General features: G+C 37.0%; 1 protein-coding gene across 1 annotated transcript; it reads right to left on the bottom strand.

Moving 5' to 3' along the window:
* Window positions 1-1,885: 1,885 nt before the first annotated feature.
* LOC128891843 (uncharacterized) lies at window positions 1,886-21,337 on the bottom strand. The gene is made up of 11 exons (XM_054151705.1): window positions 21,073-21,337; window positions 16,435-17,141; window positions 15,054-15,180; window positions 14,781-14,966; window positions 12,792-12,970; window positions 11,151-11,236; window positions 10,847-11,066; window positions 9,934-10,236; window positions 9,633-9,815; window positions 5,488-8,032; window positions 1,886-2,744 (listed from the first exon to the last, which is right to left on the bottom strand). Exons 1-11 carry the CDS (start codon window positions 21,087-21,089, stop codon window positions 2,732-2,734), a joined length of 4,566 nt encoding a protein of 1,521 aa, XP_054007680.1. The 5' UTR covers window positions 21,090-21,337; the 3' UTR covers window positions 1,886-2,731.
* Window positions 21,338-24,551: the final 3,214 nt, after the last annotated feature.

Genomic DNA, 24,551 nt, shown 5'->3' with positions numbered 1-24,551 from the left:
TGTACTCGCCTGTAGTTGTAGTAATTTAAGTTTATTTTGATGGGTCATGTACCCCAACGTGGTAACTCATCATTTAGTGTCAATTTAGGCAACTCGCGTTTTCCATTAGTGTTGCGAAATGAAAATATGGATCGCGTTCGTTTTCAGGATAGTTGCTTTGATTAGTATTTTTCGCGCTTTCTTTCAGGGCAGTGTTGCGTATAAGTACCAACCGCGAGTTCCATTAGTGTTGCGTATAATGAATATTGATCGCGACCGATTAGTAGTAAATTTTCGTGTTTTGAATTAGTATTTCGTCACATAAAGTGCCCAAAATTTTACATTCATACACCAATTCTAATATCACCAAGCAGTTGGCCAACTGGAATTTTCCGCATCTCAGAATTGCTGGCAGAATTTATTGCGTCGCTTGAATGTTGCTGAAAAATTGTTGAACTTGAAAGTTTTATAACTAACCTAAAATTCAACAAAGACTGTTGTAAAAGAATCTACATTAAATTGAATGAAAACTTGTCTAGTTGAACTTTCTGCTTGGTCAACAAGACATACTTTTGGGTACGTTTGAATCTGGGTTGAACTGAGAAACGCTCGCCAAAGAATTTTCAAGAAAATGAAAAGTTTAATACGGGCAGCTACATTGAAGATTGCACAGGATACGTTGCAGCCGGTGTTGTGGAAATTTTATTCTTTACTCAGAATAATACGAGTCCAAATGTGATTGCAGGACACGTTGGCTTGGTATATGCACTGTTGGCAAAATTTATTACATCGCTTGAATACCACTGAAACATTGTTAAACTTCAAAGTTCCATAACTTCGTTGAGATGAATTCAAGGCTTTTGGGGCAGAAACTAAATTAAATTAAACCAAAGCTTGTCTTGTTGAACCTCCTACTTGGTTAACACGACATACTTTCAACCCAGCTGTATTTTGAAAAGGAAATATCTGATCCTATCGAGCGGACTCACGGTTTTTTTTTTATTAATGATTAAAAATATTAAGAATTTCATTTTGAAATTAAATAGAAACATAAAAATTCGTGTTAAATTAGAAACTTGACGTTAAAGACGCGCTTATAACTATAAATTTGTTCATTTAAATGTCGCAATTACTAAGGTATTCGATTAATTAAAATTTCATATATATTTGCCTCCGTTTGTACCTCTCATACATCCTTAAGATAGTTAAAAAATAATACTACAGAATGGCAGAAAGAAAGTTACCGAAAGGTACCACATGATGGAGAACTATAACATATCATTTTTAATTCATTTTTATTGCGAATAATACAACACATTTAGCTTACAAAGACAAACTACCGAGTGCTTTTCATCCCTACGAATCTGTCCCATGAACAAAATCGATTCTTTTGACACAAGAAAGTAGGAAGCCTCTTAACACGTTAACTTCCAGACTGATATTCGTAAAAATTTGTATGATGCATACACTTTAGAACCAGTTGGAGACTACATAATCTAACATTTGCCATAATATTAGGTGGATTGCAAATTAATGTTATGTTTCATTTTTATTTATCTGGCATTGAAAATTTAGACACCAGATGGCAAGAGGTTGTCGATAACAAGGACGATTATACAATTACGAAAAATAGAAATTTATTAAAAATTGGTTCGAATTTAATATAAAAGGAACGACATTACTTTCCAGTCTACTTGATACTTATTTGCTGTGACCTTTGGAAATACATAAGAATCACTGCGATTGGAAGAAATTAATCTAACATTTGTCGTAGCATCCAATTATTTTTGTGACATCAAATTGACGAGTTTTATCTATGAGTTCTATTCAGATGTATGTTTCCCAACACCTCAGAATTAATTTGTTTAGTCCCTTAGCGAAAAGTCTGCATAGGAACGTGGCGGTCAACGTGTTAAAGAGATTTACTTTACACGAGACTTCTCGGGAACGCGGGAGGTGAAACAGTCATGGTTACACCTGCAATTAAAATTACCGGTGTCGACGCGCGGCATATGAAACGCAGTGATTCGGGAACTGCATCTGAAAATAGTACGGAGTGGTTCCAGGCATAGCGAGCCGGTTTAAAATTGGCGGAAAACTAGGCTACGTTCCACCTGACCCCTCAGAAACGCGCTGGCACAGCGTGTCATTGTGTAATCGGAGACTATTTGTCTGCGCGCGTTGTCTGTTTCATAAATAATTGTATCTTACGAACTATCGATAGACTCTTATCGCGCAGCGAACATCCTCTCTCTTCTAAGGGACAATAAATACTACCGTTCCGCTGTTGCGCAATTCACGTTGCAAACCTCTACAGTTTAACCATTGGTCTGTTTACATGGGAGTAGAGGAGGCCTTAGAAGAGAACCTTCGAGAAGGACTTTTTACATTAGTATACATTATTCTAGAATAACATTAACTTCATATTGTCACTAGGTATACCAAAGCCTTGCTTGTTTCCACAAATCGAAGACTACAAGTAGACAATCAACAATACAGTCGATAGATTTCAGGATGTGAACACGGGAATTAAAAAGTCTACAAATGGTAGATAAACTGTTAAGAGCATTCTTAATGATCTTGAACCACGTGGCCACTAATCAAAACATCGTCGAGGAATCTAGAAAGGAGACTCAGGAAGCGTGACGTCTGAGTTTAAGAGGCTTGGGTAATTCCTTGGCAGCTGTGGCGTCATCAAATGGCACTTTTGGCACCTCCGTAGCTGATGGCAAACTCGAGTCCTCTTGCGGGTTCAACTGCTCTCTCTGGAAACACGAACAAAAACACACTGTTTCCATGTTGAAAGACACGGGTTGAGTTGTTACGGTTGGTGCTATTTAAATCTTCGGGTTAGAAATATCTCTACTGGAAATATAGTGGGTGTAGAAAGTATTCGTACACCGATCAATTTCCAAAAAAAACTATGTAAAATTATAATTTATTAACTTATTTTTTATAAACAATGACATTCTACGTATTCTCGGAAATCTCTAGAATAGATAGATTACAAAAAACGTAGCTGTTTATATAAATTGCGAAATTAACAAGAAAACAATAATTAATCGATAGAAATATTGAAGTAATAAGTATTCGCAAAACTGTTTCATTTTTAAAACTTCATTAAAAAATAAAAGGAATTTACATTAATTTATTAGTATATAATACTTCATTCGTGGGATTTCCTTTTAATTTTATAATTATTTTCACTCTTCTAAGCGTTAAATTAACTAAATTATTAGTTATTCGAAGTGGGATCTTCTTCAATTCCTCTATTAGAGCCATTTTTAAAAGTACTTTACTGGAAATTTGATGTTTTCTAATTCGTACGAAGCAATAAACTAACGTGTTTACGTTACAAACTCAACTGTAAATGGTTCGTCGTAAGAATCGTACAAATACTTATTGCTTCTATACTTTTATCCACTTTTCGCATTTTTTTTATTAATTTCACAAATTATATTAACTAGTAAATGTTGTTTGGACTATATCTATCTCAGAGATTTCCGAGAATATGTAAAATATTATTGATTAATAAAAAAGAAGTTAAAAAACTACAATTTTACACAAAAGTTTTTTTGGGAAATTGATCGGTGTACGAATACATTCTACACCCACTATACGTTCAGATTCTATCTGTCGGCATTCGATAATGTTGGATAATCGAATATCGAATTCGGTAGTCAAAAGGATTGGCTGTTTACGATGATGTTGCTCAAGAAGATTGAATAAATATCTGAATCATAAGAGAAAGAGATATTCAGGTGGCCTGGTTTAAATGGGACAACCTGTGTGCTATAACACGGAATGATGCTTACTATTAGGTTGTCCCAGAAGTTTCTTTCGTTTTATTAATAATTAATATATGCACAATATTGTATGTTTTCTGTTACATTACTGAATTGTGTACGATTCATTTCGCTTCATTACTATTACGCAGCATCAATGTCTAAGAAATTAGATTGTCTATTTATATAAACACTGGCACAGAAAATAATTGAATGCAACTCACGAAAGAAACTTTTGGGACAACCTAATACATACTGCAATTTGAATGAGTTACTATCAATCAGCAGTATAGGCTGATTGATCGTCTGTTTCGAACACAAGCTTCTTAATAACAATGTTATATACCGTCAAATTTGCAAGATTAAACAATGAAGAAGCATTGTACGAAGGCTTATTTCTCAACAATGAAACTTATCGAATTATCAGTGGTGACCTTCTAATCTCAACCATACTAATCAATTTCAAAACACACAAAAAGTTTCAGGAAAACGAACAGACGAAGTACTAATCCTGATTCGCGACGATTGAAAAGATAACAGACTAACCTCATTCGATTCTGATTCACTGGAACAACGCAAACAACAAAATCTCGTGCCTGTTCGGCTGAACTTTATTGACGAGAAGTGTGTAATGCGTGTACACATCAATTAAGATAAGGATCTAATCGTTCGTGAATTGTTGCGTGCGAGCACTCCTCGTGAATAGTACCGAAGTGGTATCGCAATTTTAATGATGTGGTAAAATAAATGTGGAAATACACGCGTAGAAAATTAACAATTTGTTACATTTTTGACGGTAAATTTGAATCTGTCTGTTACACTAGAGTCAGAAACTTTATCGTTGTATGTGGTAAAAAAATTGTGATAGCTTGTCAGTGATTGGCCAGAATGTTCGAATAGAGGGTCGAAGAAGTTAACTGAAAAAGAAAACGATAACTCTATTGTATTTTTTAACCGACTTCGAAAAGGGGAAAATTACTCAATTCGACATGTATTTTTTTTTTTAAATGTATCTCCTTAACGAACCCTTTTCGCTAACGAAAAAGTTGTTTCAAATCATCCCTCGAACTACCGCTTTCAAGGATCTTCAACATTTTTGGGACACCCTACATATTGCTCGTAACTATTGTTACCGTATGAAGTGTATAAAATAATGTTTGAAAAAAAAATATGATCGACTTCGAAAAATATTAAAACTCCACTAAGAAGTAAGAAATAATTCCTATTTCCTTTATATTAAAATATATTAAATAATATATTAAATTTTATTAAATAATATATTAAATTTCTATTTCCTTTACATTGAATTATATTACCAAACTTGGTTTAACTTTCAGTCGAAGGAACAAAACGTATTACTTCAAATTATTGCTATTATTATATCCACTTTAGACAATTCAATATCGCCACCAAATACTATCCCGAACCTACTGAAACAGTATTTACACGTAGACAATATACATACATATATACATTAACAGCATTCGATATCGCCGCTTCCACCAAAAACTAACTCAACCAGGAACTAAAAATGTTTAATTATGCGCCGCGTCCTAAAAGGTTATTTAATATAATTTAATGTAAAGGAAATAGGAATTATTTCATACATTTTAGTGGAGTTTTAATATTTTTTGTCCAAAAATTATTTTATACGACAAGCATTCTGCACGCTCTCGCAGGGAATATAATCCTGTAAATCCTGTAATCCTGTAATAAAAAATACCTGTTTGTCGTTGCCTCTTCCGATAAAGTCTCGCGAAGATCGTGGTCCGTGTCGTCGCCTTCCATACTATCGCTCGTTTCGTTTCTCCTTTGACTCGCTGCGTCAGTGATCGTCGTATCGCTTTCATCTTCATCGATTTGAAGGGTATCCACGGAGTCTTCGATAACGGATTTGTCAACAGATTCCCCGAAACCCGTTTTGTGTCTTTGCGCGACGTCGTTTTGTATCGAATGGTATCTACGCGTCGTAACCAGATCCTCCATCTTATCAGGGTATCGATACAACACGTTCTTGTCGTAGTAGTATTGCCCAGGTCTTCTGATCACCTGTCTATGGTCGCTAACCCGAGACTCCAGTGGCTTTGGAATTTCGCTGGTGACTTCGTCCTGTATTTCATCGATCTCGTAGCTCGTTTGATTCGACGTTTCCACTCTCTCCGTTACGATAGTGACGCTATGTACCTTCGATGGTTTCGGTCGTGGGTGACTCTGATAAGAACCGCCGGACGAGACATCGAGTTGATCTTGAAGTGGTTTACTCGTAGCTTCGTAAATCTGCACAGGTTTAACGAGAGGAGTCGAATGAAACGGAGCATCGTTATCGCTCTGAGTATAAGGTCTACTCGATCCTTGGTATTCCGAGTTCTTAAGTTCACCGATCAGAGAAGGAGTCCCATAAGGAACTTTCGAACGAATATCGTCGTAATCGTCGATATTAACAGCTGGGCTGATAAAAGGTCTGCCAGTAGACTGAGATTGTTTCTGATAAGTTGGGATAACTGACCATCCATCTGGATCAGCCTGAATCGGTCTGCTGTTAGATTGCGTATGATAAGAAGGTTTACTCGAATGATATCGATCGTTAGCTTCGTCGGCCAAATCTGTCTGATAAGAAGACACGCTCGCGGCGGGCTCGTTCCTTTCGGGCAACTTCACTTCTACGAATGGTCTACCACCAGATCCGTATCTATCATTTTGAGAGCTCCAATCGACAGGATCATTTGATAGCTGATCGATGGGTAAACTGCTAGGTCGAGTACGGTAGCCCTGCGGGCCCCAGTAGCCAGGGTTGTTCAATTGATTGATCAAATCCTGTTGTTGTTGCAGTTTCTGCCAATTGGCGACTTCGTAGTTTCCATTATGCGACTGTTGACTCCCCGGGGTGTCGTACGAGGGTTTGGACGGCTGTTCAACCGCTGGTGCTTGGAGACCGGGCCAGGAACTCTGTGGTGGATGAGATCCTTGATATTGTGGACCGTGATTGGCCAAATATCCATCCTGGGGATGTGTCTGAGTCGTTGGTCTCTGAAAGTTCGTGTAGTACGTGTACAAAGTCGGCCTGGGACTGGTCGCAGGGTATCGCTCGAAGACGACGTCGCTGGACTGATACCAGGGCTGGAACCCTTGACTCAAAGGATTCGGGTTGTTGGGATCGTCGTAAGCAAGCGGAGTGTAAGGACGCCCCGTGAATGCGTGCGCCACGTATGGATACGACGTGGGTACCGGTTTCGGAGGTACATAATTCGGAGGTCTGTTGCTGATGTAGTCGAAGATTGGTTTGGGAACGTTGGCTTGTTGTTTCATAGGGGAATCCAGGTTTACGTTGGATCCGTAAATAGCGTCGTTAACGTAGATAGGCGAGTTGACGGCGTGATTTTGCACGACGATGGAGACATTGTCAGGATGGCCAAGTGGTCTTCTCACAACGATCTTGTTGTGTTGGTAGATGCTCGGTTTCGACGGCTTCGTGTTCACAGAAATACTCTTGTGCTGATCCACGACGGATGTGGTGGGTTTGGGAGTGGTGGCTGGCGTAGGTTTCCTCTTTAGTATGTTCAGGAGCCCGGCCCTGCCTCTGAGTTCAGACAACGGCCTCTCGGCCCAGAATTCCAAGTCCAGCTTCCCGATCGTTGGATCGTTGCACGCCGCTCGCTGGTTCCTCAGGGTGTCTTGGGTGAGAAAGACGAAGGGTTGGATAGTCTCGATGTCGTCCACGGTCGTGCAAAGTACCTGAGCCAAGCTGACGCGTCTGAGTTGCTGCAGCTGACCAGGAGTGAAGCCGCTCTCCTGTCCAGGGTTTTCGTACCAGAACCTGTCGCCTCGTCGGAGGTTGCTAAATTGTTGGCCGATGATGCAGGCGAAGGTCGGACCTACCAAACCACCGGTGACAGACTTCTCGGCGAGTCCAGCTGTGAAGAGGTCGATGTCCTCCACGGACGAGTAGACGAGCTTGAATTTTCTCGCTGTGGACGGTGTCATCACTCTCTCCAGGTCCTCGAAACTCGTTACCGGCGATAGGCCGCAAGGTACTCGCCACTGAACATAGGGAGGGATTCCGTGATCTCTGCCGCGCTGAATGTTGATGGAGGCCAAGTCCATTCCGAACGGAAACCTGGGAGTTTGGAAGAGATGGTTGGTCAGCTCCTCGGTTATGTGCTCGTCCCTTTTTTGGGAAGGCTGATTGATCAGCCCAAGGAGCAGACGGTCCACCGAGCCTGCTGTCTCGAGATTTGCGGGGTTGCTGAACTCCTTGTGAATGGTGACGTCTGCAAGAAGACGTTGACACTCTAGATAAGATTCCTATCTTATAGGGTGTTCTGGAGTTACTTTAACACTTTACCGACCGGTAGCCGATTAATCGGCTTTTTGTCTCCAACGCTCACCGACCGATCACTGCTATGGTAACTAGCAAGTATTTGTTATTTTGAATCGAGATACAAGTTGCTTTGCTCTGTGAGCTCTCGTATTTTTATACAATTCCCGGTGCCAGGGAAGATATGCTGCCGAGCGGCCGGTGAGAAGGGCATAGGATCTTGAATCGCTACCGGTCGGTAAAGTGTTAATATAATAGCGCGGAAATCGAGTATTAATCGTGTACCGTTGAATAATGAAATTTTAGTAATATTAGCAAGTTACGAGACAAAACTTGCATTTGCACCAAGAGGGAAGTCCCTCAGGGCAGAGCTCCGCAACCGCTGCGCCACGGTACACTAGTGTGCCATGATCTTGGGTGTGCCGCGATGATTTTCTCGAGAATAAAAAAACCTTTTTAACCACCACATTAGTTTAAATTTTTCTAAGTCATATACTCCTCTAATTTTTTTGCCAATATGTAATTTATCTGACAATGAGTTGAAATTATACACAAAACAAAAACATGTAGTTACCATATATTATATGTATGCTCAAGCGTCAACGCTTTTGTGTCTGTGTGACGACGCACTTTTGTTAATTAAGTTTGATTAAATGGGGATAAGTAAATGCCAAACAACAAACTTTATATTTAACTATACATTTTCATTCTCGTGTTGCTGTACAATTCAAACTTCATACTTTATATGTATAAAACTTAAATAAGAGTAAATATTTACATACATAGAGCTATTTTATTGTGTTGTTTACTTAATAAAAAACATATACGTATTATTGCAATTTATGTATTTACAAGCTTTTACTTGCGATGTGCCGCGAAATTATCGATAAAACATTGTTATGCCGTGAAAGATAAAAGGTTGCGGAGCACTGCCTTAGGGGACGAAGCGCAAAAATCGAAGTTGCTTTTATACGATAGCGCATAATTAGCGCATAAATCCTGCATGTTTTTCTGTCGATATTGCTTATCATTAATATGTGGCAGCTTACTGGCAGCCTACTCAGCTTCTCCATTTAAATAAATTTGCTTGCATTAAACGGAGCGAGCGTAAAATTGTTTTCTTACGGATTTGAAGAGCGCATAAATAGTGCGTTATTATGTAATTTTTTCCTTAAATTTTATTTAAGTGGTGGGGCTAGCTAGGCAGACGTCTTTATTTTCTATCGCTAAAAGTGAGCGAATTATTCAGGTTGCCCGTTTTAACCCTTTACACTCGAGGCCTTTTTTTCTGGTATCTGCCAGTAACTCGAATGCTAAGCTTAGATTGACATTGAAGATGTAGCCGGATTCGTGATCGCAAACTAATTTGAGATTTTACTGGACCTTTTACTGACCTTTACTGTACTGACAATAATTTTATTGACACTTCGAGTTCCAAAGAAATGAAATGTAAACAAATATTATTGTTGGTTGATTCACTGTGTAAAACCTAGTGGTGACCGAGAGTCACCTCTCGAGTGCAAAGGATTAAATGTCTCACCCTTTCTACTCACTATTGAAGATGGGTTGATGATTGCTATCGAATCGGACGAAGCTGTGCTGGACCAGGGAGTGACCAAAGCGATAAGCAGCAGTAGAAAATCCATTGGCGACGGTTGGATTCACCGTGGGATCGTAGCCATCGTAGTAGCCTTTCTTGAGCACCTCGAGTTTGAATATTTTCATCACGTCTGGACCTACAACGTTCAAATTTCGTCCAGTTACTTTTCACCTGATTCGCTGAGGCTTCTTCGCGATGGTACTTGGCTAGTAAAATCGAGCCTACCAACTCTAATTCTATTAGGTAACATTTACCGAGAACAATCGGCAGAAACTCCCGATAAGTGACGTGCTGGATAATGGCGCCAACGATTCTCCGAGACTCCTGGAATAGTTTCTCGTCGCTCCAGCGCGGATTCAGAGCGGCAAGTTTCGTGGCTATCCTATTGTGAAGCCTCAAGAATACCACATGGAGCGACGTGAGGGCTGGTTGCTCACCGAGTCGACCATCGCCCGCCCTGAAGCAGCTCGTCGATAACGATCCACGTCTGCAGATGTCGGAATCCTGTCTGGGCAACACTGGCCTTTGCGACTGAATCTTCCCGTATTGCAATAAACCTGAAAATGTCGTGTTTGCTCTATTCGTAACAGTAGACAGGATCTAGCAGGAGCGAGGAACTTTAACGAGACCCTTCTATCAAAATTTTGAAAAAAAATCTGATATTAACGATTTTGTTTTCTGAGAAAAGTACACAACACGACGTAACAACAGTGTTTGACATTTATTCACAAAATATTTGAGAATACAACAAAATATGATTTTTATTAAGACGAGGAGCGTTTCAAAAGTCATGCACCCGTTCACATAGAAGAGAAATGTATGAAAATGAACATTTCTTTTGGTTTTTTTTGTGTCAAACCAAAATTACGACCTGCATCTTTTCCGCCGATAGGAGGTTTTAATTGTGAGGTGCTCTACAAATGTGCGTCGCAGTCGACTCAATTTGAATATTTTATTCGAAAAAATTTGAACAAACTACTCAAATATGTATGAAAACAGGATAAAAAGTTCGACAGAATGAATTATTTTTTTCCATCCTAACAAAATTCACGAAAAACCGCTTTTTTTAGACCTCCTAATTCAGGATACCTCCTTAAGCTTCTAGACAGGGTTATTACTCGGCAGGCTCGTGGCTTCTGATCTACTATCAGATAAATGATGTCTCACCGTTCCGAAATAATCGTAAACTGTCGGTTTGAAAGGCGTTGCTGCTGTAGACGGTGGACGCGTCTAAGTAACTGGTCACTTGGGTTAACTGCTCCCTGGGGCCGAATTTGCAGTCTTCGTTGGGGGCTGAACCGCTTCGTATGAATTCTAAACACTGCACGCCCAGGGGACCGAAGAAACTGTCTTGGACGTTCACGACTATCGGCAGGCATTCAGGATGCTGTGAGAATGCGTTTTCGTGTCATAAAATACTGCTGGGTCATGTCAGAGGTTGATTGCCGTCGTTTTTTGGATTAACAGTTACCATAAATTCCGGCGGCTGGAAACCGGAGCCGAAGTTCAGACAGCATTGTGGTATGGTGCCATTGAAGCCCCTGCTCTGGCCAGTAGCTGACGAGAGTGCAAAATGGTTTTGTAAAAAACGAGGAAAATAAATAGAATTTAGGGCAGTTACTTGTAGCAACTTATTTGTCTTCGTAACGTTTACTGTTCTAGCTTGAATTTGGTTTGAGTTATCGTGCCCACCGCAAAATCATTTATTTTTTAGGCAGTCCACTAACTCGTCCGACAAGCCTCCATTATGCAATACATTAATGTACTTCAATATACATAAAAGCTTGTTATTGCCTCAATAAAAATTCTTGAAAAAGCCTGGAAATTCGGGTGGGCAAGGTGGTGTAACCCCTCGATGATATAGTGTCGGAAATTTAGGCGCCAAGAAGATGGCGTTTCGACTTAAGTGTGATAATGGATCGTACAGGAAGACTGTTCTAGCAAATTCTGCTTTAAACGTGCTTAACTGATAATAACATATTTTCCAAATTTTAGATAAAACAATCGTAGCTGGAAAAGTTAGCTCTCTGGTGGCTGAAATTATAATTCAAGGCGGAAAGAAACATAATATAACAGCAAAAGTAACCACCTAATCAGATTAAGGCAATGTATATATTTCTATATATTGTTTCTAAGATTATGGACATTCGATTTCATACACAAAAATGAGAATTGTAATGTTACCATAGAAAAGCTTTAATTTTTTCCAAGTAACTTATTTACTATATATTTTCACATTTTTTGCATTTACACATATTTCTTTTGAACTTTTGTTGTTATTTGATTTTCTCACTATTTTTTCCGAAGTATCCGTTTGCGTTTGTGACATTTTATGTATGGCCTATATTTTTTCCAATTTAGTTCTTTTTTTAATACGCTATATCAAGGTCTAGAAAGGTCGCAAAGGAAGTGGATTTAAGCTTCGTCATATGATATGAATAAACAATTCATCTATTAATAAAAGATTTTATTATTTATCATTTCTGTTGCACTAACACGCTAACAAATAGGTAAGACTATCCCTTGCCTTTCAAAAACAAAAATTACAGTCTATTCATTTTATTCAATCAGAACTGTTAATATTTAATTATACTAAAAGTATAATTTACCAAATATGTATTTTTTCTAAGAGGATGACAAATCATTCTAGCCACATCTTTTCGTTACTTGAAATATGATATACTGTTAATATTAACAAATTTGTAATTTCAAAAGTACAATTTATCCAACCAATCCCATCGGAATAAATACAAATTTTCTTTATTAAATTCTTAAATTAAATTGAAATTATAATCTACATAAAAAGTACAGAAAAATAATTGCTACGAAAGGGGATATTCTCAAACTTTCTCCATTCTTTAAAATTCTTCTCGTTACTTCTTTTATCTTTTCGTTACTTAAAATATGATATACTGTTAATATTAACAAATTTGTCATCAAAAAAGTACACTTTATCCAACACAATAATAATGCAATACATTAATGTACTTCAACGTAAATAAAATCTTGTTATCGTTTCAATAAAAATTCTTGAGAAACCCTGAAAATTCAGGAGGGTGAAATGGTGTAAGCCCTTAATTTTTGTGTCGGCACCTTGAAAGAAATAATTTACCTGTTAAATCGTGATCGACGAACTGTCCCCACTGCATTAGCATGTGCGTGACAGATGCTAGAGGTATGTCCTTATCTTCGTGAATCACGGCGGTCACTTGTCGTGCACTCGGAAGCGGTCTTCCGCTAACCGATCTTCTGACACTTTGGATTCCATCGTGATACACAGGTGGCAAAAATCTGAACAAAATTCAGGCCAATACGTAGACCTTTAGTAATCTTGGAGTCGCGTTTATGAGGACCCCCCACGAAAACTGTGAAAAAAGGTGATATTTACGATATTTTTCCGGGGAAAGTATACAACATAAAGTAAACAAAGTGTTCTAGATTTATTCAAAAAGTATTTGAGAGTACAACAAATTTTTTTATTAATATTATTCGAATAATGCATTTCATAGATGGAACTCAGTCAACAGCTGCAAATGAAAGAAGCCTAAACGATGGACACGATATTTCAATGCAGGATTATTTGAATTAAAAAAACCAACAAAGTCCTTAAAACTTACATCAATGGCTATCGTCAGTGAATGAAACGAAAATGCTCGTTTCGAAATTTATAATTGTAGGTAGTGCGATAACCATTGACATAAATTTTAAGTATTTGATTAGTTTTTTTTAGTATAAATGATTCTACGTCGAGATTTTGTGTCCACCGCTTAGAATTTTTTCATTTGCAGCTGCTGATTGAGTGCCACCTGTAAAATGCGCTATTCGGGTAATATTGATAAAAAAGAGTTTATTATACTCTCGAACAGACCCTACAGACATCTGTAGACGTATAGTTTGCAGATGTATACCTTTTTCGAAAAAATATCGTAAATATCACCTTCTTTATCACGATCTTGATGGAAGGGTCCCCAAAAGTATAATTATTAGGTTGTCCCAAAAGTTTCTTTCGTGAGTTGCATTCAATTATTTTCTGTGCCAGTGTTTATATAAATAGACAATCTAATTTCTTAGACATTGATGCTGTAACAGTAATGAAGCGAAATGAATCGTACACAATTCAGTAATGTAACAGAAAACATAAAATATTGTGTATATATTAATTATTAATAAAACGAAAGAAACTTTCGGGACAACCTAATTGAAACGTTCGTAAAAGAACAGTCTTACCGCTCTCATACATGTCTATAACATATCAATACGTACGTCTACACATAAATTTTTAATACCAGAGAAATGATTGTGGCAACATTGCTGAATGTTACCGCGCAATTTCTCTACTTGTTCAGTTTCAAATTTTATTTAATTACATCTCAGTAACGACGCGGTCAATAATTGTTATTTTTTTTGTTTGTTTCAAATGGTTTATAATATCGGTTTTAATAACATATCAAATTTTCAGCAAGTTCCTAAATTGTATTTTGATTTAAATTGAAACAATTCGCATGAAAATCTGTATGTTTCATAAGAGTTTCTGTTAAAATTACAAAATCTTGATATTGCTTTTTATTAATCTGGGGTGGTCAATTTAAATCGAAGTAGGCTCGTATGATTCGCATTTAGTCAAATAACGATCAAGCGAAGTTTAGTTGAAACCTTGTTAAAAAATTAATAAATCTAGCTTTCCAATAAGAGTGTATTAATGAGCGTCACTGAACAAGTTGAGCATGTAGGTATAAACATTCAGAACGCAATTTATAAACACTGATATAAACATCGCATGCGATGGAAGCAAGTAAGTCAATCGTGATACTAGCAAACAAAAATGTTTATATCTCAGAAACGGTTGACTTTTGGACCTATGTTTATTAAAGCTTTTTTACTCGGTACAGTGTGCCCTATACACCATATAAATATTGAATGCTTTTTTCGAACACCCTGTATAAATAGAAAAACCCTATAACATTTTAATGATAAATGATCCTTCATATATACCGAACCTCGGATTTTAACAATCCTACGTTAAATAAATCCATGGAACAACTGCCTTGAGTCGTCGCTCTTCTGCCTCAATCAACAAAAGAAAGAATTCATCGTAAATCACCTTTGCATAGGAGACATGGCAGAGCCCCACCAGAGATTCTGAAGGTTGTTGCAGCTTCCATCGGACGTCCTGTATCTTAAACTGGCGGTTGGACAGTTGGGAACTCCTCTGTTTGGACAGTGACGTTCCAATGGATTGCTTTGACTTCGTCGAGATAGAAGTAAGTCCGTCGTAACGTCTGGAAATCTTCGGAACAGGAAGAAAGGAAATTCAGAAATCAAGCATAGAGTCTCAGCAAGTAGTACTGAGAACTAGGAGAGCGACGGTGCTTACTTTTTCTTGAACATGGTTGCACCTTGAAGTACAGCGAATCCATACTGCGCTAGTGTTCTTGCCTCCTCAGTCTGATCGTTGAATGCTGCCACGTACTTTGCAGGGTTATCAGAGTCGAGATAAAGACCTATCGTGGAATGTTAAAACTTTGCATTCCTATCATCCTCATATTTCTTAAAGTTTAGTCTTGTGAAATTATTTTCACACCTCCCTTAACCCTTTGACCGCTTGGGACGATCACTGATGGAAATTCTAACTATAAGAGGCGCAGAGGTGTGCGTTTAAAAAAAATATCAGCTTCTAGGAAATGACATAAACGAAACTTTCTTATGTTTGCCAGTTTATTCATACGACGTTTAATTTCAGAGATAAAAATTGAAAAATTGAAAGACGTTTTTCCTGAAATTCAAGTTTCGCAACGAACCTTTCACTTTTCAAGTTTTAGTTTCGAAATTAAGCGCCCTATGAATAAACTGTAAATATGAAAAAAGTTTCATCTCATCATCCCCTATAAGCTGATATTTTGAAAACATTAATTCAACAAATGTAATATATACATTTCTCTGAGCTCATTTCTCGAGGGCGTATACATATATGCGTCATTCTTAATCAAAGGGTTAATTGAGCCGAAATGGATGTTGCAACTAATGGAACTTAGATATTGTATTGCTAATAGTTTCTTTTTAGAAGTCGTAACTAGGCTTAGAAATAGTAACTAATCGTAACTAAAATATTTTTAATTTTTAAACAAATTATATTTTATACTTCTCCATCACGTGGTATCTTTTGGTAACATTCTTCTTGCCATTTTGAAGTATTGTTTTTGAAATATTCTAAGAAACCAGAATGCCTAATTACACTTAAACACAATTTGTAACATATTATTTGGAATTCTACCAAGTATTTTTTACTATTTGGTATTTATTACAATCTGTTACAGAGAAAATAACAATATTCAATATATTTGTCTTTGAAAAATTTCACATGTAAATATTTCACCCACTGGTTCATATATTCTTGTATAACTTAATATAATTACTAACGATCTTTTCATTCATCTGGTAAGAATGGTAAACAAGTTCTGGTAGTTGAGCATAGACAATGTCATTATATTTCAAGGTGAAACCATTCGAGTTGCCCAGTTCTTTCGGGCCGCTCGGTTTGTTCGGACCGCTCGATTCTATTCGGGTAGCTTGAAAGATTCAAGCTACTCGGTTTTTTCAAGTACTCGACTTGGCTCGTGACTTCGAGCCGAGTCCAACTCGGCTTGATTTTTTCGGATACTTGAACAGCCCTAGTAGACATACGACCGCAAAGGGTTAAATTTTACAACTGTTTTATTTCTCCACCGATTAGAAATATTTAGCTCAAGAAGACTCACCCATCGAGTACAGCGTGGGCTCCGTAACGAAGTACAAATTCCTCATGGCCTCCAGCCCGAAATTAGCAGCCTCCAACAGATCCTCCTCGTCTGGTTTAGTTTTCTCTTCGTTGCGAAGATTCTCGCTTCCCAGCGGCTCTGCTTGATCTCCATTATTCTCCGTGGAAATTCGCGACGAAACTTCCCCCGAATTTCTCAGCAAATATTTCTCCTCGTTACCCGCGAAACTAGAATCCCTATCTCCCACCCCAAGACCTTTCAGCTTCAAAAATTCATCCTTGGCGTCCTTCGAAGACGCTTCCTCTGCGAGTGTTTCTCTACTGGTATTTCCCGAGTTTCCTGATGCCTCCCTCGAGAGTTCCTGCTCCTTCTCGAGATCCCAGCTTGTTGTTTCTTGAATTGCAACCCTCTTCGCGGCGAAATCGACCTCCGAAATCGTGCGATTCGACTCAGTCGTAGCTGGCTCGAGCACTTTTCTCACGTGGTTCAAGATCTCCGCGTATCGACTCGGATCTTCTGGGATTAATAGCGTTTCAATGGGTCTGAGGTCGACCTCGTTCTTTCTGCTTAATGGATTGTGCATGGGGTTGTTGTATCTGTGAAGCGACGTGGGCGAAGGTTCTCTGGTTGGATTTTTCGTTGCATTGAGTGTTCCATGGTTTATGGTTGGTTCCGATAGCGCGGAGGAAAACAGGGCGAAGAGGATACTGAAAAATGATGCCGTGTGTTAGATTTCTGAGAGTTAAGGAAGGAAAATAGGTGGTGATTATGAGCACGATTAAGAAATAATTGTACTGTTTTAAAGTTTTAACCGGTCGGCTGTGGTGCCACCTTTTAAGAGCGCGCACTATTCTATTCTATTAGTCTGCCGCGAAAATGAGCGCTAATATGCGTTATCTAAACATTCGGTTATAATACGACCTGTAATATACTTAATTAATTTATACTATATTTATTTCAAATGTAAAATATAAGTAAACTTTAAATAAATTTTCCAAATAACGGTTAAATTCCGATCCATGGTTCTTTTTACAAGTTTAACACTCTCGATGAGTGGAACACGATGCAGTCATACAAAAATTTAACCTTCAAAATGACGATCATGGTCAATTTTGCACCAAACTTTTTAAACAGATCTTCGCCGATCCAGAGTAGAATCCGGCTGCAATGGCCTTTACACATAATTTCTTGGCACCCTGTACTTTATAGTGTGCCCACGCCCAGTTCTTAAGTAATCTACTTAAGTATTCTTAGAAATAAAAATTCTGAAGAATGACCTTGATTTTGACCGTGTAGACTGACATGCTCCGTTGAACGACAAGAATATAAACAAAAATTAATTTTTATACCAAAAATATAAGAGTATTTTCTTAAATTTCTACTATCACTACACTGACAGACGTATCTCCCTGTTAGGAAACTTTTACGATATCGTAAGATGAAGAAAAATGAACACCTCCACGGAATTCGTAACAACGAAGCGTCATGAATGGCACGTTCCCGCGCACGCCGAGTACCGTTCATCGCAGCACGTGCAACCGGTGCATTTGCATTCCGTCGCGTTAGTCGCATTTAATTGCACCAATCGCGAGAGAAACCGTCTCGATCAACGATACCGCTCCGTGACACATTGCGATTCCCGTCACGATGGGATCAAACTAGATCATCGATCACCGATGCGTACGCTCGCATTCGTAATATGCAAATACCCGTTATCGAAGTTTTCCACTCAATTACCCCTTATGAATACTGATACATCGCCATGCAACGAAGTTCTACAGCGTTCTTTTATCTTGGCAATTAATCGACCAGATTCGTGAAAATTGTACGGAATTCTGTGGCGTGTTTTTAATTTAGATTTTCAATGGATAGAGAAGGCTTGGAAACGATCTGTTTTATAGAAAATTGTATTTGTGTACTGCTTGTGTAGATTAAAATGGTGTAGATACATGACGTGTCCTTGATCTAGAATTTTAAAGAATGAAGTAGGTTTGACAATTGATTGAAAATTGACGAAGCTAGAGTGCCCACCGATTGTGAAAATGCTGTTTCTAGAAAAACGCGTTTAAGATTTCCGTTGCAATTATGCGTGCATCTACTTCTAGAGCTCAAAACTGCCAGTATACTTTCGATATCGATTTCTAATTAATGACATATCATTTTCGTATGTTTAGAGATTACTCTAAGCAAAAAAGAATTCGATTTTTTAAAACGATCAAAGTGGCGTAACCCCTTGATTCTATTTAATTCAGCTAATCGAAGTAAATATTCATCAGTCGCATAATTCAAATACAGTGTTAACAAAATTACGTATAATTAAATTAAAATTATTCAGTTACAACAAATTCAGTAATGTTTAGGATTGTACATGTAACAGCCTTGATCATAAGGTTAAAACGTATTTCCGATTGTCTCCACTGCATTTGCAAGATAAGATAAATTCCTATTTAGACAAGCAAGTTCTATCCGAAGAAACCACAATTCATTAATGAGTAATGCGGAAGAAATACATAGATAAGATAAGAAATCGTTGCAACGTGAAAGGAAGGTGCAATCATGATTCTAGGAATCCGATATGAAAATTAAAGATAGTCACTCACAAGTAAATGTACCAAGAGTACTCTATTAAAAGAGTACGTATTAGCCAAAAAATATTAAAAGTGAAAATATTCGAGAATAAGGCGACACAAAGAAGATGTCTAAGAGTAATTTTTTGTTGGAAATTTGTTGTAGAATTGACACCCCTGCTTATGTCCGAACTTATACGTAGACACCCTGTATATAAAACGTCGGTACGTTTAGTGTTAAATTACAACTAGATTTTAACTTTCATTTGAAGAAAATAAAAATTATAAAGTTCTATAAGGCCTGCAACGTTTTACTTTTGTAACGCATTTAATATGAAATTTTTCGAGAAATAAAGTAAAATTCGCGCAAGAAAGGGGATAAAAAAACGTTTTGCGTAGTTTTTTCATATGATCTATAGATGGTAACCTTCTTAACGATTGAAGGGGGAGGGGGGCGAATAACGAAACGAAGCAAGTACTACGACCGAGTAACACGATTCCTTTATTTGGAATGTCGAGAGGTGTAACGGGACAACTCATTGTGAGATGCTGGCAAGTAACGAAATTATTTCCTTTGTGCATAGCCTAGATCCCACGTTAGGGGCAGGTTACATTAATATCTTCAATATTTTAAATATTAAAGAAACTCAAATAAAACAACTTGCAAGTCTTGTAAGGAATTACTTATTGGCACTGAGTATACCTACATGTACGCACATATAAATGTATATTTGTTCTTCACCCTCACTCACGAAGAAACGATTGTCATCCTACGATATCTTTTAAAAAGACATTTACAGAAATTAATGTTTTTTTTTTTTTGCTGACCAATATTTCCCACTAGAGCTTCATGCCAAAGACGACGAAAGTAACGAAGATTGCTGGTTTTGTGAAGTTTCTATAATATCAATTTAACAGTGGTTGTCAATAATGTTCAACATCATGCACTTTTATGCAGGGTGTTTCGTTTAAGTCGAAATAGTTAAATATCTCATCAGTCAATGAAGCTACCAAAAGAATGTTTTTACACTATTTATTTGGTCTAGAGGGACAAAATACATGATATAATTAATTTTTTTTTTAATAGAGCCTCGTGTATTTTTATCCATGATAATTGTTGCTCTTGTTTAAAAGAAAACAAAAACAACAGTCGTACAATAAAAAAAAAAATATATATCACACTATAGAGAATGGCAAAACGACACATTTTTATATTTACAGTTTATTTACAGGACGCTTTGTTTCGAAAATAAAAATTAAAAGTTAGAAGTTCGTTGCAAAAATTGAATTTCAAGAGAAAGGTCTTCTTAGTTTTCAATTTTTATCTCCGAAACTGAATGTCGTATGGATAAACTGTAAATATAAAAAAAGATTCGTTTCGTCATTCTCTATAAAGTGATATTTCTTTTTTATGTTTCGCACAAACAAAAATTCTATTGTAAGTAATTCCAAAATTCAGTATATCAAAATTCTTCTTTCAACAACAATTTATATCTGAAACACTTAAGGAAATGGTTAAGATAAACATTTGAAATTTTTAAGGCTTCTTCCTATTATTCTGAGTAATAACTCTGGCAAATTGCAAATTGTTTCATCAATTTTTACAGGAGTTGTAAAATAAAAGGTAACTGAATGAAAAAGTTACTTTAGCACAGGTAGCTTCGTATTTACTAGGTTGATATATAAGGAAATGGTAAAGATAAACATTTGAAATTTTTAAGGCTTCTTCCCATTATTCTAAGTAATAACTCTGGCAAATTTCAAATCGTTTCATCAATTTTTATAGGAGTTAAAGAAAAAGAAGTAACTGATTCAACAAAATTCATGTATTTTCCATTTAAAACTTTCGAAGATTTGAGGCACTTGTTAGTGTTAAAATTGTGAGCTCAAAACTGTTCAAAAATATTTTCTAACGTATTTGCAACGCATTTGGGGGGTGCGTAACATAGATTTAACCGTAATATACATGTATACTTTGCAACATCCACCTGTCGGGTCATTTCTCCTGTTACCAAACACCCACGTGTCTCGTTGGAGGGACGAAGAGTAGAATAAAAAGCCATAAACTCACAAAATAGAAGGTTGCATGGCTAGAGGAGGCTTCCTCCGAGCGATGCCACGTTTCTACCCCCGTGAAAGAACACCGCAGGCCCAAGGAATGAGTAACCCGCGACATGCGGTCTGCTCGAGGACGGTTCACCAAGTACTAAGCCTCGCGATGGCTGGTCGACCGGTCTTATCCGCGTTGAAGGATGCAGGACGTTGTTTTTTAGCGCTTTTTGCCCGATCGGCTCGGTCGTGCACCTTTTTCTCAGATTTTTACTGTTACTCGGCTGCCCTCCGGGCGTCACCTCTTTGATTTCGACCGTAGCTTCCACGATCTACTGCTCCGTGATGAGAGGACGCGCATAATGAGCACCTAAGAGAGACTGAGAGCCATTCCATCAGAGAGACGGAAAGGCGGTGTGTTTTAATTCGGCGCCTCGAGGAGATTTGTACACGATTACTGTTGGAAGGAATGGAGTACAAATCACTAATACTTAGAATGGTCGTTTGGATAGAAATCGAGCCTGTGCTATGATAATTCGTGGTTGATGGTATTCTTCGCCTGTGACGATCGCCTTCTCCGTGTGTTTGGTCGGGAGGAAAGTTTGGTCTTAAAGAGGACATAGATACTGGATCTTTGACAAATGTTTTGTTCGCTCAAGGCCGATTAGCTAACTGTGAATGACGTTGAAAGATGTATATGCGATTATTTTTCTGGCACGTTGATAGGCCTTGACTCATTTTGGAGAATACTACCCTTCGTACTAAATAAAGAGATTTTTCATTCGTAATAAAACAGTAAACGAGTAATTTGTGTTTTATTTATTTAATTAAAAATTAAGCTGTTCTTATAGATTTTTATTAACTATAAAAATAACAACCAATTGACAAATAATTTTATAAACATAATTTTCTTGGTAGTTGAACCATTGTACATGTTTTAGTAAATTATAAAGGGATATTTTGTAATCGAAAATCTTTTTATTTCTTCAATTGAGAATAGCTTACATTTATATGTTATTTATTACTATATTGATTTCTATTATTTTTATTAGCACTGCTATATATTTCATTTCGTTATGAAAACTGAGATTTAATTACCCAGTATTGCATGGCGTCGTAAGCAAATACTCTCTTTTGATATCGATTTCCTTTTAGTCATAGGATAGATTTCGGGGTCACATTCGCACTATATAGTAATTATTTTTTACCAGTATTATAACGCAAATTATAGCAAATATAACGGCAATATTTAAACGACCAAGTATAAATATATATGATTCAGGAAAGTATCTTTCTTTTGTTTGTTCATATCGGCTTCCAAAAATAATCAAATAAAAGTAGGTATAAAATGTTTATATTGTTGTACAGCTTAATACAGTAATAAATATTTGTGCAGTTCTGTAATAATAAACTTTTATTCAACGTAATACGTATACGTAATAATTAATTTTTATTCAAGTACGCTTATCCGTGATTACATTTGTTCAAAGATAGCAAACGAGAAGTGACAGATACTTTCTAGGATGTTATAAAGAGCTTTGCAAAAAGAGTTTTACGATTTTCTTATATTAATAACAAAATATGTTTTGGCGTATATATGAACAATACCTTCTTTCCCGTTTAATTGCGATTAATTACATCCTCTTGCAGAATAAAACAATTGATTAGGTATTCAGACATTTAGAAGTTGGAGAATCAAGTGTAAGCGTTCAAGATCTTAGGAAGATCCTCTTACGTTTCAGAGGATCTTATATATAATTTCATCATCATGTGCAGTATATAACGAAACTAATTTCATTTGATTTAGTATAAGCATTGCTGAATTGAAAATAATCCTCCACAATATTGTCTCATTTCCAAATTCAAATGTCAAATTCAACTACGTTTGGCTAACGATTTCATAGTAATGGTTAGATTATTATTCGAACGTGTACCTACGTATACAATAGTCGTTAAATAAATTAATGTATTGGTCCGTGCAATAGTTAGTGGCTATCGCGTATGTACAATGCTAAACGTAAATTGTATTCACCTTTCAGTGCCTGGCAGCTTTCTCTTGTGCTTGTAAGCTGGCAATAGCCTTGCCGGACCCGTACAACACTTTCGCGCGTACTTGTACCCTTCTCGTGGTCGTGCAGGAAGTTCCAGATGCGGAGGACCCGGTTCCGGTCCCGCCACCGGAAGTCGAGCCTAACTGCAGCGCGGTGCCTGCATAGTTTGCACCCCTGCAGCTTGTGCAGCCCTCCGACATTGTCCTTTACCGAACTTCCGGTTGCAACGCGAATGTGTTTCCTAAACAAAAGATCATTTTTCGATACCAGTAACAACGATAGGACGAGAATGTCAATTATTTTTGTCATCTAGACATTTTTCTTGGATTTGTAATTTTATAATTTTCTAAATACATAGATTTGTAAGTTTCTAAAATTTAAATTTTAGAATTTAGAAATCTTTACCTCAGTTTTCCAACTTAAACATTTCCGAATGTCGAATTAACTCGATACCTACATTTAAAAATTTTGAAATTTTACTTTTTCTACATCCCTAAGTTTCTATGTTCTGCAACTCCTAATTTTTCGGATTCCTAAACTCCTAAATTGTTGAATTTCTATGCTCATAAACTCTTAAACTTCTGAATTCTTGAGCTCTTAATTTCCTAATCTCTTAAATCCCTGAATTCACAAGTTCTTATCTTTCTAATTTCCTAAACTTCTAAAGTCATAACCTGCTAAATTCTATTCCTCAACTCCTAATTTTTCGAATTCCTAAACTCACAAATTGTTAAATTTCTATATTCGTAATCTCTTAAATTTCTGAATTCTTGAGCTCCTAGCTTTCTAATCTCTTAAACGCTTAAATTCATAACCAGTTAAATTCAATTTCTCAGCTTCTAAATTCTGAAATTCCTAATTACTTAATTTTCTGTTCTCTTCACCATTTTCGATTTCCCTAATTTTCATTTCCTAAATCCGAACTTCCTTATTTCTTACCCAATAACCTCCAGATACTTCAGTTCCTGAACTTCTCAATTTCTCAATTTTTAGCCTTTCAATTCCCTTAGGTTTAGATCGCCTACAATCTTTACTTCTTAATTATGTTAACTCCTTGTCTACAACTGTCAATTGAATTACTTTCGCCATTTGTCTCCTTTCACCAAAGTCAACAGTATAATCATTGACTTGACTTCAGAGAGATAGTTAAACCAACGAAACTAAACATCCATTCACGACCTATCGTCTAAAAGCCATCCATCAATACCGTCGACGTGTTAGAAGCTAATTGCCCGGAAAGAACGCGAGTTATTCTTGTGCAACATCTTGCAATTATTAATTGATACCACGCAATCTTTCGGTCGCGTTTCTCGTTCATTAAAGCTATTCCATTAATCACTAATACAGCTTTCACACTTATGTTTTCTAAATTTTCAACAACATTAGTCCGATGATAATTAATAAATACCCCTATAAATAATATTTACAGATACTCAATTGTAATCTATAT

This window comes from Hylaeus anthracinus, unplaced genomic scaffold (genome assembly GCF_026225885.1).
Source record: "Hylaeus anthracinus isolate JK02 unplaced genomic scaffold, UHH_iyHylAnth1.0_haploid 12002, whole genome shotgun sequence".
In the NCBI taxonomy this organism is placed as follows: Eukaryota; Metazoa; Arthropoda; class Insecta; order Hymenoptera; family Colletidae; genus Hylaeus; species Hylaeus anthracinus.
Note: the sequence above shows the minus strand (reverse complement) of the source record. Positions and strands in the feature narration are given on the sequence as shown.